The 14,187-nt window shown below is 59.6% G+C and overlaps 1 protein-coding gene across 1 annotated transcript in view; it reads left to right on the top strand.

The window, feature by feature from the left end:
• The first annotated feature begins 2,166 nt into the window (after positions 1 to 2,166).
• The window catches only part of CHD8 (chromodomain helicase DNA binding protein 8), a 29,320-nt gene continuing 17,299 nt past the window's right edge, over positions 2,167 to 14,187 (top strand). Inside the window, 10 exon segments of the mRNA XM_074969355.1 lie at positions 2,167 to 2,279; positions 7,639 to 8,522; positions 8,654 to 8,976; positions 8,978 to 9,029; positions 9,502 to 9,869; positions 10,317 to 10,431; positions 10,715 to 10,903; positions 11,146 to 11,214; positions 11,437 to 11,492; positions 12,741 to 12,858. Coding sequence (XP_074825456.1) covers positions 7,788 to 8,522; positions 8,654 to 8,976; positions 8,978 to 9,029; positions 9,502 to 9,869; positions 10,317 to 10,431; positions 10,715 to 10,903; positions 11,146 to 11,214; positions 11,437 to 11,492; positions 12,741 to 12,858 — 2,025 coding nt within the window. The 5' untranslated portion in view covers positions 2,167 to 2,279; positions 7,639 to 7,787.

Raw genomic sequence — 14,187 nt, forward strand, 5'->3', positions numbered from 1 at the left:
TGTGTAGTTTTCCTGACTATAACTCCAGAAGTGGCATTTTTAGGGATTGTCTACATGGGGATATTAATCCAGTTTATGGCAGGGCATGAATTTAAAGCGAATAGTTTAGAATAACTTCCTGTGTTGTATGCTTTTATTCTACAATAAAGTCTTGTTCACATGGGTGCACTCAGAAAAATTAGTCTGTATTAAAGATGTGAATTACAGAATAAGAGCATCCACATATGGAGTTTTTCAGAATAGCTGTTCTACTTTAAATTCACACCCTGCCTTAATCAAGAGCAACTCCATGTGTAGAACAGCCTTTAAGATTCTGAAAACCAGGATTGACACCATTTTATTCCTTTGAAAAATGGGAATTAGAGGGCTAAAGTAAATCTCTCCTGTGGTAATACCCAGAAATAGGGTTATGTGCAGGGGAGAGAACTGCACCTCCCACTCAGCTACCAGCTGTATCTCCCTCCTGACCTCTCCATCCCCCCACAGGGCTAGAGGGGAAAGGGGCTCTGCAGTAGGTGAGGATCAGAGAGGTATGAGCTGCCTCATTCATCTCAGTGTGGTGCTTTCGGCTGACAGATTTATCTTGACGCCATACCAGTGCGTGTGAGCTGCCACATTCATCTCATTGGGGTGTTCACCTCCCCCATATCCTGGGGTGCACTACTTTTAAGGCAGATTACCAATATGCATGGATGGTAATCTGAAAGCTGTAAGCAGCTCACTTGTGTTGAGGGTAGGAGGGGCGTTTCTGACTCTAGAACTCCTTGACCAAATTACTCCAAATTCGCAGCACAACTCCTACTCCAGCTCCTGTCGGTGGTCTACCAGCAATCAAGATGATCTCACTGTGTATGTGGATTTCAGTGCATTTTGAAGATGTAAAAGAAGCTAATTTTGTGTGGGGCAGAATCTTGGGAACCATTGGATCAAATGACCCTAAACACTGGCCACTAATTCTTCCCCTAGGCTTAATGAAGCCAAGCAATTTTCAGGACAGTGTGAGTATGCCTGCAGATTTTAGAGCCTTTTGAATTCGCTACTCTTTAACAAAAAGTTCTGCCCTTGAGGTTGACTGTTCCACTCCACTTTAAACTCCAACCATAGAAGGATAACTTTTTTTTTTTTTTTTGGTGCAGGTTGGTGGTTAATTAATGTTTTTTAGCATTTCAGTGTTGCTGGATTTAATCATTTTATTGCAAGTCTTGGACATTGGGTGTTTCTCTTAAAGCCCCAGCTCCTAGTGTTAGGTGATTATTCCTGGCTCTGCTTCTGGCTTGCTGAGTGACCTTGAACAGTCACTTCACCATGTTGTGCCTCAGTTTCCCCATCTCTAAAATGCGGGTAGTTATGCTGACCTTGTTTTTAAAGCACATTGGGATCAACACAGATGAAAAACAATAGATAGAAGCTAGAGATTATTATAATTGTTTATGTGAGACTGCCAGCTTTCTTACTTTGTAAAGGGAGTTTCTGGCCCTGCTGTTGGATGAGAAAAGTTGGAAAAGTGACCACCCCTAAAGTCTTTAAAAAAAAAAATTAAAAAGAATCGTAAATGTTATACTTGTTTACAAAAAACTCCCATGATTTTTAAACACAATCCCATTAATTTAAAAGTCAGTCTCATTACTATTGAACCCAATCCCAGGATTTCTAACCCTGATCCCATGATTTTAGGCCCATCTCATGATTGGGGGGGAAGCTGACTTATGGTTTTTGGATCTGGGTCAGGCAGACTGGGTCAGGCAGACTGTTCACCAGCCGGGCATTGGAGGGTGGTGGGGCACTGCGAGTGTGGAGTCACCCCTGCGTTAAATAGGGGACCCCCCCTCAAAATACACTCAGCATCCATCCCACACCAAGATGGCTATACCACATAGCTGACCTACCCACTGCCTGACTGTGAAAGGGGTGTAAAAAAATTACCCACAACAGGTTTCCAAACGAATGGGGGGTGGGATAAATCCACAAACAACGGGTTTATTAAATTATTATTATTTTAATTCAGGCACCACTCAGGCAGACCCGCCCGGGCGAGGCCCCTCACTCCCTCCCCCTCCTCTCTGCGGAGACTTCCTGGTCGGCTCTCAGCCTAACCTGCTGTCTGGCCCCGCCTCCTAGGCCGCCGGGCCCGTCGCCGCGGCCGGGCGAGGTGGGCGGGGCTTGGAGGGGCTGCGGGTTAGGTTGCGCCGCCCATGCTCAGCTGCCTTGTTCTCTCTCCCGGGGAGGGGGGGGTAGCGCCGCGAAGGGTGAGGCCGAGGCAGCCGCAGGGGAGACCCCAGGTAAGGTCCCCGCCCCCCCGCCCGGCAGGGGTATTATGGGATGGCGACGTGCCCGTCTGCGGGATGCAGGCCAGGCAGGGAGATTCCCCCCCCCCCCCGAGGGATGGTCCAGCCCGCCCCCCATAGGGGATAATGGGGGGGGGCGCGTCCACACTGCACTGGAGGAGGGGGGGCTGGGTCCACGCTGCACTGGAGGAGGGGGGGCTGGGTTCACGCTGCACGGGGGGCTGGGTTCACATTAGGATTGGGGGGCTGAATCCACATTGTACTGGGGGTCCATGTCACCTTGTCCTTGGTGGGTGGGGGAGGGGTAAGGAGATTGGTGGGGGGAGGAAGCACCCAGATAGCCCTTTCCGGGGGGGGCAGGGAACACATGGGGGGGATTGGTGCATCTGTGTGTGCTGTTCTGGGGGGCACAGGGAGAGGATACATCGTGCTGCCCCTTGTGGGAGGTTTCTGTGGGGAGGGTGCTGCCCAGTCTTCCCTCTGGAGTGAAATCCCTCCTTCTTTCCACACCCCCTCTAAGGCCTGGGAGCCCCCTGCCTATGGGGGTGGAGCTGGTGTTGGTTACCAGTAGAGGGGCATCCACTCAGGTTGGTCCCATGTTACTGTATTGAGTGGGGAGACAATGTGGATGATGTGGGGTGTCTGCAATAGCACCTTAGCCCCTCTCCGTGGGGTTCTGAACCCCTGTCTTACCATGGCTTGTCTCTGGTTTTCTTCTCCCCTTGTGTCTCATAATAGCTCAATCCTCCCCTCCCCATGGTGCATAGGGGTAGGTAGGCCCCATGTGTACCCAGGGGGTGTCTGCCATACAGACGGGAAGGGCTGGAAGGTGGTGGGCCTGTGGGAGGGTGAGGGTGAGGCACATGATGTTGGAGCCCCGTTACAAGGACTATCAGGGATCTGAGAGATGTCAGCACAAGATCCTATCACAGATATTTTCAGTGGGAGTTTTGGGGCTGGGGAGAGATACCAGCTTGGTGCCTGTGTGTTGCAGGGGCAGCTCAGGTGAGGGGAAAAGTATTGAAGGACACTGGCAGAGCTGTGGGTGGGAGCCCAGGGCTGGGCTAGCAGGGGGCTGCAGGTCCGGAATGAGAGGCACTGAGAAAATTGTGTGTGGGGAGCCCAGCCAGGGATTGCAGGGGTCTGTGGGTCAGGAGTGAGGGGCACTAGCAGTGCTATGGGTGGGGAGCCCCAGGTCAGGGATAGCCGCTGTTCGTGGGTTGGGACTGAGGGGCACAGGCAGACCCTTGCCTGGCATACATCACCCACCTGCTCCCGAACGTCGAGGATCCCATGTGGGCCAGGACAGAGCCTTGTACAGCATTGCAGGGCTGTCGGCGTGGGTGATGGGGAGTAGCGGGGTGCAGCAGGCTGTGCTGTGCAGCGTGGCAGGGGATGGCAGGCTCTGTACAGCAGCAGGGTGTGTGTGTGCACAGCTCAGACCAAGTGATGGCATCGGGGGGGGAAGGGGGATGATCTCTGGGCCAATTGGGGGCTGGCACCTAGGAGCCCTGGTAGCTGCAGCACATTGCATGGCTGTGAGGGGACAGAGGGTGCATGCTCTTCTCCGTGTGTGAACCCTAGAATGACGAAGGACCTCTTTGACATGAACCCGAGATTCTGCAGCTGCTGCCTTCCCCCTTAGTCACTGCCTGGCCAAGCCAGATCACTGGCACTCTCCTGACTCTGCAGTTTGCCCATTGAGGCCCTTAGCTGAGTGCATTTGAATCCCTGAGCCCTGGAGTAGGGGGTGCTCCCCGACCCCCATTGTTGCCGAGTCACATTGCTAGCTCCCAGCTGTTTTCCCATCAGTAATGTTGTGCAACCTGGATGCAAGGTCGTTGCCCGGCAACAACCCCAGCCTGTCCCCCAAGGCAGGGATGCTATGTTGAGGGGAGAATGGAAAATTAGTTTTCTCCCCTCCTGTCCCATCACACACTTGCCCCCTGGGGCATCCCCTCACCCTGGTACAGTGGGATGGCCTTGGATCCCTCCCTGCGAGGACTCTTCCGACCCCCAGGACCTACCTCCAGGAACGTGTCCTCAGGTGGGAGCTGGGGTTGGCAGTGGGGGTCCTGATCCCCGTCACGTGGCCCAGGCCCAGCTGAGCTCCACAGGGCCACGGTATGGGGGATCCCCGTTTTATGCTGACACTCCCAGGGAGCGGGGCATGGGCTCCCAATGTCAATTTTGTGTTGTGCTGCGGGCGGGGGACAGGACGATGCATGCAGGGAGAGGGTATGTGGCGTGGGCCTTCAGCAGAGCTTGGTTAATTGTGGGTGGGCGCCGGGCAGTGGGGGTCACAGTGCAGCCCAGTGGGGGGTTGCGGTATGGGGAGCGTAATGGCTGAGGTGCAGAGTGAGCATGGGGAATGGGTGCCTGCAGATAGCACTGAGAGGGGCTGTTGGGAAAGGTACAGGACTAAGGGTTGCACCCCCACCCATCGGCTTGTTGGGTGTTACTTTCAGCTCTGGGGTGTATGGGAGGTATCTCTGGGCACAGTGGGGAGAGGGCAGCTGGAGCAGTTGTGGGGGGCCCTGGAAGCGGCTGTATCTTGCACAGCCCTGAAGGGAGGCCGGTAGGTATGTGCTGGGGTGGGTGGGTGGCTGGCTGGAGCCCCAGGCCTGTCGTGCAGTGGGTGTTAGATGGGGGGGGTCCTCTGGGCTCCTGGGGGGGGGGGGAGTTGGTGTGTGGCACAGTGGTGCGGCAGAGGTCGGCCCCAGCATGTGTTTGGGGAGTCGTGGCGGAGTTTAGCACTTAGCACCTCCATCCCTGGGCTGGCTCTGGGGGTGACTCGGGGGTGCAGCAGCTCGAGGGGGAAAGGTGGGGGCAGGATGGGGGGGCTGAGGTGGATTTTTCTGGGGGGTCTGCTGGGTGGGGTGGGATGTTGGGGTTCTCAGGAGCTCTGGGGGGGCGGTCGGATCTTGGGGGTGTTGGGTGGGGGGCTGGGAGGGGGGTCTCTTGGGGGTGGAGTTTGTGAGGGGGTGTCTCTTCTGTGGGGCTGGGGGCGCTGGGTGTCCGTGGGGCCAGGCTGGGGGGATCCTGGGGAGCTGGGGGGGGGCGGGTCTCTGTGGGACCAGGCGGGGTAGGGGCAGGTGTCTGTGGGGCCGGGCTGGGGGGGTTCCTGGGGAGCTGGGTGGGGTGTCTGTCTTGTCCCAGGAGCTGTGGGGCAGGCTGGGGGGGGTCCCGGGGGTAGAGGGGGCGGGTGTCTGTGGGGCCAGGAAGGGGAGGTCCTGGGAGCTGTGCAGCCGGGAAGGGGGGGACAGGCGGGGGGGCGGGTGTCTGTGGGGCAGGCTGGGGGGGTCCCGGAGGGGGGCGGGTGTCTGTGGGGCCAAGAAGGGGAGGTCGTGGGAACTGGGGGGGGGAGGCGGGTGTCCGTGGGGCGGGCTGGGGGATCGAGGGAGCGCGGGGCGGGCGTCCGCGGGGCGGGCTGGGGGGTGCCGGGGGCGGGTGTCCGCGGGGCCGGGCTGGGGGGGTCCCGGGGGCGGGGGGCGGGTGTCCGCGGGGCCGGGCCCTGTGTCCGCTGCGCTGCTGGAAGCGGCCGGGCCCGGCCCCGCCTCCAGCCCGGCCTGTGGGACGGACCCGCCGCCGAGACGCCGGGGTTGGAGCCGCGTCCGGGAGAGCCCGGGCCCCGCTGCGGGTGGGGGGCATGTGGGGGGTGCCCTGGGGGTGAGGAGGGAATGGGGGAGCATGGGGGGTGCCCTGGGGGCATGGGGTGGGGGAGCATGGGGGGGTGCCCTGGGGGCATGTGGGGGGAGCATGGGGTGGGGGGGTATACGGGCCATGAGGGGCATGTGGGGAGCTGTGCAAGAGGCATTGGGGTACTGAGGCAGATTGGGGCAGGGGTGTACAAGGGGAGGGACCATGTGGGTGGGGTGGGGGAGCACTGGGGCCATGTGGGGGTGAGGTGGAGCAGTATGGTTTGGGGGAGAAGGAGCACTGAGGGGACGGGGGTGTGGGGAGCTGTGGGAGAGGGGTTGGGGGCAGGGAGTGGGATGGATGGGGAATACTGAGGTTACGGGGGAGCTGGGGCTGCAGGGGGATGGGAGTGGGTGTGGTGAGGGTGCATGGGGCAGGGGTTGTGGCGAGATGGGGAGCTGGAGAGTTGTGAGGGATTAAGGGAAAAGAGGACACAGGCTGTAGGAGGGTGGGGATAAGATGGAGGAATATCGGGGGGCACTGGGTAGGGAGAGGATTGGTGGGGCAGGAGAGGGATGGAGATGGGACAGCCTGGGGAACTAGGAGCAGTGAAGTAGGGGTTCTGGTATGGTGGGGGGGGGGCACGGTTGGTGTAACGCTGTGGGGGGGGGTTGTGGTGTGGGAGGCAGGGTCTGTAACAGTGTTGGGTGCAAGGCCTGTAACACTGTGCAGGGGTCTAACACTGTGTGGGGAAGGGTATGTGTAACGCTGTGTGTGGGGTGCGGGGAAGGGTCTAATGCTGTTGGGGCAGGGTCTGTAACGCTGTGGGGGCTGCAGTGTGTGGGGATGGAGGGAGCAATGTGAGGGGGGAGCAATGTGGTGGTTGCCCCAGTTCTGTCTGCTCAGTGCCATCTTATCCATCGGACGCTGTTGGGGAGCCCTTTTCTGGCCCCAGTCTCTGTGCAGCACCTCCCAAGGTGCATTGAGGTGAGGGGGGCCTGCACTGGAATCTTTCAGTTTCTCTGGGGTTGTCCCAAACTCGCCTTGTTGTTTCCCTGCTGTGTCTGGGGACGGGGGGCTCCTGGTTGTCATTGTTGGTTTATTGGCAAGGGGAGGACTATGGTGGGGGGGTCTCTTGTTTCTGTGCGGTGACAGCAGGGAAGTTGGGATCCCTGCTGCTGTTGTGCGCTGCGAAAACGAGACAGGGTGTGGGTCTGAGCAGCAGTTTGGGACAGGATTTGGCGGGTCACTTCTCTTTGGGAACCCTGCTCCTGCTCTGTGGGACTGGTAGCTGTTCAGGCATGAAGAGGGGGACTCTTGGATACCAGAGATGTGCCCCCTTTTCTGTCTCAGTTGGAGAGTTGGGGTGTGTGTACGGGACATGGGAGAAGCATTGGAAAGCAGGGGACGGTGGGTCGGGATTGCTGGGGCAATGGGGCTGTGGGACGGGATTAAGGGGCAGAGCTGGGATGGCAGAGCACTGTGGGTCAGGATTAAGAGGCAGCAGAACTGAGGCAGCAGGGAACTGTGGGGCAGCGGCAGAGTGGGGATCGCAGGGGGCTGTGGGGCCACGGCAGAGCTGGGATGGCAGGGGGCTGTGGGGCGGGAGTGAGGAGGGCATATACATGGGAGCATCTGGCCTGCCTAGCTGGGAGCCAGGGATTGAGATACTGGAGGTGCGTCCAGTAACCCTCCTCCCGTGTCTCCCATGCAGCCGGACCTGGACTCCTGCTTTTCCTTCTCCATGAGGCCTGGCGCCACCTGACGTGACCCGCGGAGGCCCCAGTTGTGACGCTCGTTGGGGAGGGGAGCCCCAAATCCCTCCCCACTGTGACAGCCCCCTCTTCCTCCCCCCCCACTGCCATGGCTGACCCCATCATGGACCTGTTCGACGACCCCAACCTTTTCGGGTTGGACTCCCTGACGGACGAAGGCTTTGCCCAAGCACCGCCCGACCCCATCGAAGAGGCGCTGGGACTGCCGGGGGCACTGGACCCCTCCCAGCCAACGCCGCCGCCCCCTGCCACAGAGCCTGCCCAGCCAGAGACGCTGCCGGGGCAGCCGAATCCCACGCCTGTCTCCCCCCAGCCAGACCCTCCACAACCAGGACTCCCCCAGGAGCAGGAGGTGCTGAGCCAGGGAAACCCCTTTATGGGCGTGTCCAGTGCCAGCACTGCTGTGGTGTCCTCCTCCTCCGTTGTGGGGCAGCAGCTGTCGCAGGCTGCAGCCCCGCTGCCAGCCCCCAAGATTGTCATCCTGAAGGCCCCAGCGGGCAGCTCAGTGACGGGGGCCCACGTGGCTCAGATCCAGGCCCAGCCCCAGCCACTGGGGGCAGCCAACGGGGGCAAGGTGACCTTTGCCAAGGTACTGACAGGCACCCCACTGCGCCCTGGCGTCTCCATCGTCTCCAGCAATGCTGTGCTGGCCACCAAGGTGTCCGCCTCGGGCGGCCCCACCACTGTGCACCGGCTGGTCCAGCCCGGCCGGCCTGTCAAGCAGCTGGTGTTGCAGCCAGTGAAAAGCCCAGCGGGGGGCATGGGGGCTGCAGGTGGAACACCCCTGAAACCTGCTGTCACCCTGACATCCGCCCCTGCTCAGGTAAGGAGGCTGGGGGACGGGCATGTCTGACCCCAGTGTGAAAGAGTCAAAGCGCATCCTGCTGATGCTCCGGGGGAGGGCACTGGAGTGGGAGGGCTGGTGTCTAACCCCCATTGCTCTCTCCCCTGCAGGGTGAGTCAAAGCGCATCACTCTGGTGCTCCAGCAGCCGCAGGGGGGCAGTGGCCCCCCAGGGCAGCGCCACGTGGTGCTGGGCAACCTGCCGGGGAAGATCGTGCTGCAGGGCAACCAGCTGGCGGCCCTGAGCCAGGCCAAGGGGGTGCCAGGCCAGCCGGCCAAGGTGGTGACCATCCAGCTGCAGGTGCAGCAGCCCCCAGGGGGTCAGCCTGGGGGGCCTCACAAGATCCAGCTGCTGCAGCAGCCCCCGGCGGCAGGTGCCTCAGGACAGCAGCCCCCCCTGGCGGTCTCCTCCGTTCAGCAGGCCCAGGTGGTGGGTGGCCCGGGGGCAGAGGCTGACGGTGCCGCTCAAGGTTGTGCTGCAGCCACAGGTGAGCTGGGGATTGAAGCCTGCTTAGGGGGAGCTGCCCAAGGTGGGGGGTGGTGAAGGTGTCTGTGAAGGCTCCCCGGGCCCATTGGGAAATCGGGGCCGGGGGTGACTTTCCCCTAGGCCACACATCCCTGGGTGGCTCCACGTGGGGAAGGCGGCGTCTGAGGGGAGTTTGGGTCAGGGGGTGATGGTCCCAGGCTGGCTCGTCCCACGGCAACTTCCCGGGGCGAAAGTGGGGTCTAAGGGGAGTTTGGGTCAGGGGGTGATGGTCTCCTTGCCCCCCCCCATCCCCCTTCCCCCTGGCTGGCCCATCCCTCGGCTGCTCCCCTGGTGGAAGGCGATGTCTGAGGGGAGTTTGTGTCAGAGGGTGATGGTCTGGGGCTGGCTCGTCCCACGGCAGCTCCCCGGGGGGAAGGCTGGGTCAGGGCGTCTGAGGGTAGTCCGGGTGATGGTCTCGTCCCCCGCTCTCCCAGGCTGGCTCATCCCAGGGCGGCTCACCTGGGCTCTCCGTGGTGAAGGTGCTGAGCAGCAGCGAGGTGGCGGCGCTGTCCGGCCATGGCACACGCAGTGGCTCAGAGGAGACCCGCAAGCTGGAGCACCAGAAGAAGCAGGAGAAGGCGAACCGCATCGTGGCGGAAGCCATTGCCCGGGCGCGGGCCCGTGGCGAGCAGAACATCCCCCGCGTGCTGAATGAGGATGAGCTGCCTAGTGTGAGGCCCGAGGAGGAGGGCGAACGCAAGCGGCGCCGCAAGGGCGAGCGTGGGGGGCCCAAGGAGGAGAGGCCCCGCAAGGGCCGGGGCCAGGGGGCCTCTGGCAAAAGCAAGGGGCGCAGCAAGCCCAGGTGAGACCCCTCATACAACTCTCCCAGTCCGGAGACGCCCATCTCATCACGCAGCCCCGCCCAGGGGAGACTTGACCCCCAGCCCAGAGATGCACGAAACTCAGGGTTGAAGGCTGGAAAGTTTCCCCATCTTCCCCTGTTGAAGCCCCGCCCCACCTTTCCCCAGGCCCTCTGGTCCCATCTGCCCTGCCTTGCCCTTGGGCGGTGCAGGCAGGTGGCTGGTCCCTGGTGGGGGCTGTACTGGGAGCTGCAGCCAGTGCTGGAGGGGTTGGGGCTAGATCTGGGCTGGGGTGGGAGCTGTGCTGGATGCGCTGGCGAGAGGTGGGTAGCGGCTCTGTCTGCCCAGCAGAGCAGAGCCCTGGCCTCCCTTCCCCCTGCACTCCCCCCGATGGGGTGTGAGTCCAGCCCCCCCTCACTCTGCCTGTCTGTCCCTGTCGTCATCCCCAGCACCATCACCCCCGTAGTGGGGAAGAAACGGAAGCGGAACGCCTCCTCCGATAACTCTGACACTGAGGCCATTCCAGCTCCATCCCCCCGCGAGGAGGAGGAGAGCAGCGTTCAGGTGAGGAGACTTGGGGGAGTGTGGGGGGGTTGATGCACTGCACATGGCGGGGCCTGGGCACACAGGCTTTCCGGACACTTGGGTTCCCTGCCTGGGAGGAGAGCAGCGTGATCTCTGCTAGGGGGGAGTGAGTGGGGCAGGGGGCTGTGCCATGCACCCTGTGTGTGTGTCTGTCCCCATGCCCTCTAACCCCTTATGTGTGTATGTGGGGCCCTGTCTGGGCTCGGTGTGCAGTGTCTGTCCTGGGGTGTCTCTAACACGCGCCCCACTCCTGCACCCCCAGAAGCGTCGCTCCAACCGGCAGGTGAAGCGGAAGAAATACACCGAGGATCTGGACATCAAGATCACGGACGACGAGGAGGATGAGGAGCTGGACGTGACAGGGCCAGTGCGGCCCGAGCAGCATCCCGCGCCGCAGCCCCCTGCCCCTGAGCCGGAGGGAGAGACCCTGCCCTCCATGCAGTTCTTCGTGGTGAGTCCGCGCCCCAATCTGCCTGGGCCCCAGGGGGATGTAGGGAGCAGAATCACTGCACCCTACACCTTTCCTTGTGGTAAGCCTGGGGGGCTGGGTGGGAGGGGCCCCAAGAGCATTTGGGCCGTGAAGTATGATGCAGCTGCGGCTAGGGTCCAGTCTGCAGTCTGGGAGGCAGGGTGTGAAAGGCTTCTGCTGCGTGTAATTCCCACTCCCCCAATCTCTCCCATCCTTGCCCTCAGGAGAACCCCAGTGAGGAGGATGCCGCCATCGTAGACAAGGTGCTGTCCATGCGGGTGGTGAAGAAGGAGGTGAGAGCGCACACTGCAAGGATGGGTCTGATGCCTCCTGGGCACCAGACCCCACAGGAGGGGGCCAGGGACTGTGATATGGGGCCTTTCTCCTCTAGGGGGTGCTGGCTGCAGGGGAGGAAGGTGGAGCTGGGTGCTTCGGTGGGTTTGGGAGGGGGTGGTGTTCAGGGAATTGAGTATAGGGTGTTAGCAGCACTAACTCCTCTCTCTCTCTTTCTCCAGCTCCCCTCAGGGCAGTTCACTGAAGCAGAGGAATTCTTCGTCAAATACAAAAACTAGTAGGTATCGTGCCCTTCCCCAAGGCGTCTGGGCACCGCTCCCCCCCCCAGAATGCACTGAGCCCAGCTCCTCACCTGCCCCTGCGTGGTGTGAGGAGGGTGCAGCCGTATCTCCCCAGCTCTGGTTTTCCCCTGCAAGGGCCTGAGGGGAGGCAGATGGATCTGGAATACCTAATGCCACAGACCCTGGATGGCAGGGGCACTGGGCACCAGCGCCCAGTTGGGGAAGGTCAAGGGTGTAGGAGGGGTGGAGCATGGGAGGCATTTAGAGCTGGTTGAAACATTTTCAGCAAAACAGTTTTCCCTTCCAAAAAAATGCCCCAAAATGTGTCAGGTCTGTGACAATTTCACAACCAAACTTTTGACAAGAAGATTCTCATTCCAGGGATGTCCAGGAAGGAAAAGTGTTTCATTTTGACTGGCTCTCTTTTGACTCCACTTTTCTATTAACAAATTGGGATGTTCCATTTATGTACATTATCTTGGGGCCCGAAGGCCCAGGCAGGTTGTCGGAACCTGGGGCCTTGCCGGGTTGTTTCCATGAAGAGAAATCGGTGATAGTCAGGTCTGCTCTTTGCTGCAGTCCTAAAGAACCAACACACAGTCCCATGCCCTGGGACACGATAAGGCAGTGTCCTGGCCCATGCTCTCCAGGCCTGCCTCCGCGGCCAGTCCTGTGTCCCAAGGAGCTCCATGTCTCAGCTCCCACCCCAGGCCATGCTCCTTGCTGCATCGCTCCTTCCTGCTGGCTTTCGCCCATGCCCACGTCAGCCCCCAGACCCTGCCTCTGCAGCCAGACCCTTTGCCTGGGGGGATGGTTACCTACTGCTCCCAGCAGTCACTACCTAAGAGGGCATTGAACTGCTCCTTCTGTTTAGCTTGACTGAAGGATGGCCGGTGCGCCCACCAGCTCTGTGGGCCATGGCCGCTGTCGACGCCCGCCAGCACAACATATCATGTTATATGTCTGTTTTCATATAAAATGAGACTACTTGAAACCATAAATTCATAAGGCTCCACCTTCACCCTATGGAAACGGCGGGTTTCCATGCCCATGGGTCACACTTGTTTCGGGGTTTTGTTTCTCAGAGATTCTAAAATTTCTGCTTCTGTTCAGATTCTGAATGGAGAAAACTCCCCACTGTCAGAATTTCCAGGCACGGAATTCAAACTCCAGTTTCTGGCCAGATCTAATATCACTCGTGGGGTGTCCGTCCATTTGCCTAACCCCCTCAGCCCTTCCTCCAGCTCGTATCTGCACTGCGAATGGGCCACCATTGCCCAGGCTGGAGAAGGACAAGCGAATCCACCAGAAATCAAGCGCTTCAAGACCAAGATGACCCAGATGAGGCACTTCTTCCATGAGGTACCATGGGGCGGGTGGGTGTGAGCCATGGGGGGACCACAGGGTCTGGCCAGCGGTGACACTTCCTGGGAGTTACCCAGAGCTGTGAGGCTCCTCAATACCCCCTACCCTGAGTGTGAGGGCAACCCAGCACCCAACTCTGTGGGTAACACAAGCACTGCCCCCTTGCCTCGCCTGCCCCACTGTTACTGAACAGGTTAGCGATTGACACACCCCAGCTCTGGGCCCTCCACGCCTCCCCTGGCCACTCGCAGCATCCACAGACTTGCTACTCCCAAAGAGGCAAGACGCCCTCAGATCACCCGCTCCCTCAGCACAGCACTGGAATGCGTTTAGAGCTGCGGTTCTCCACCTGCGGCCCATGTGACACCCTCAGGGCCATACAGGTAGTGTATCTATTGTGGTGGGGGCAGCCTACGTAACACAGAGCCACATAGGCAGCCCTTAATGGTAAACAGGTTGAGAACCACTGGTTAATACTGAAACGAGGATACGGTTCGTTGACAAAGTGTAGAGATTCCAGTTGCAGTAAGTAAAGTATTGGAAAGAGAGGGTGACTAGAAAATGAAACACCACCACCCATTCCAGAGCCTGGACTGACTGAGCTACAGACTCTCTTGATGAGTATTGGTCACCCAGATTCTTTGCAGCCAGGTTGGCTGTGACCCTCCTTTCATGGGACAGGCATGCTGGCTGGCTGCCTCCCAGGTGAAGGCACTGGTGTTCATTGCTTTGCACTCCGAGGTACAGCAGAAATCCTCTGCTGTTCCTCCTATACAGGACACCCCCACTGTCTGTCATTCCCGTAGATGCTGCAATCTCTTACGTAGCAGATGGCTCGCTATATAAATAGGTGCACATTGTGAGGCCATAATAATCAAATTGCCAGACAGGGAGACCCTGGGGGGGTTTCACCTTCCTCTGCAGCGTGGGTCACCTGCAGGTTTTAACTAGTGTCAATGGTGGATTCTCTGTAACTTGAAGTTTTAACCATAGTTTGAGGACGTCAGTAATTCAGCTAGAGGTTGGGGGTCTGTTACAGGAGTGGGTGAGGGTCTGGGGCCTGCGACTTGCAGGAGGTCAGAGGAGAAGATCACAGTGTGGTCCTTCCTGGCATTAATGTCTGAGTATCTGAGAAGTGTCGGGTCCTGTCGGCCTGAAAGCAGCGTTTCAGAGGATGTCGCCACTCTAACTCCAAGCCCTTAAGAACATAATTTCCAGCACAGACCCAGAACTCCGTAAATGTTCTCTGTACGTGCATTTTCTGAGGACTGGCAGCTGGTGGGCTGCTGGCTCATGGGACAGATCTAACTTGCCACCCTTTGTTGA

Source organism: Natator depressus, chromosome 13 (genome assembly GCF_965152275.1).
Source record: "Natator depressus isolate rNatDep1 chromosome 13, rNatDep2.hap1, whole genome shotgun sequence".
NCBI lineage: Eukaryota > Metazoa > Chordata > Testudines > Cheloniidae > Natator > Natator depressus.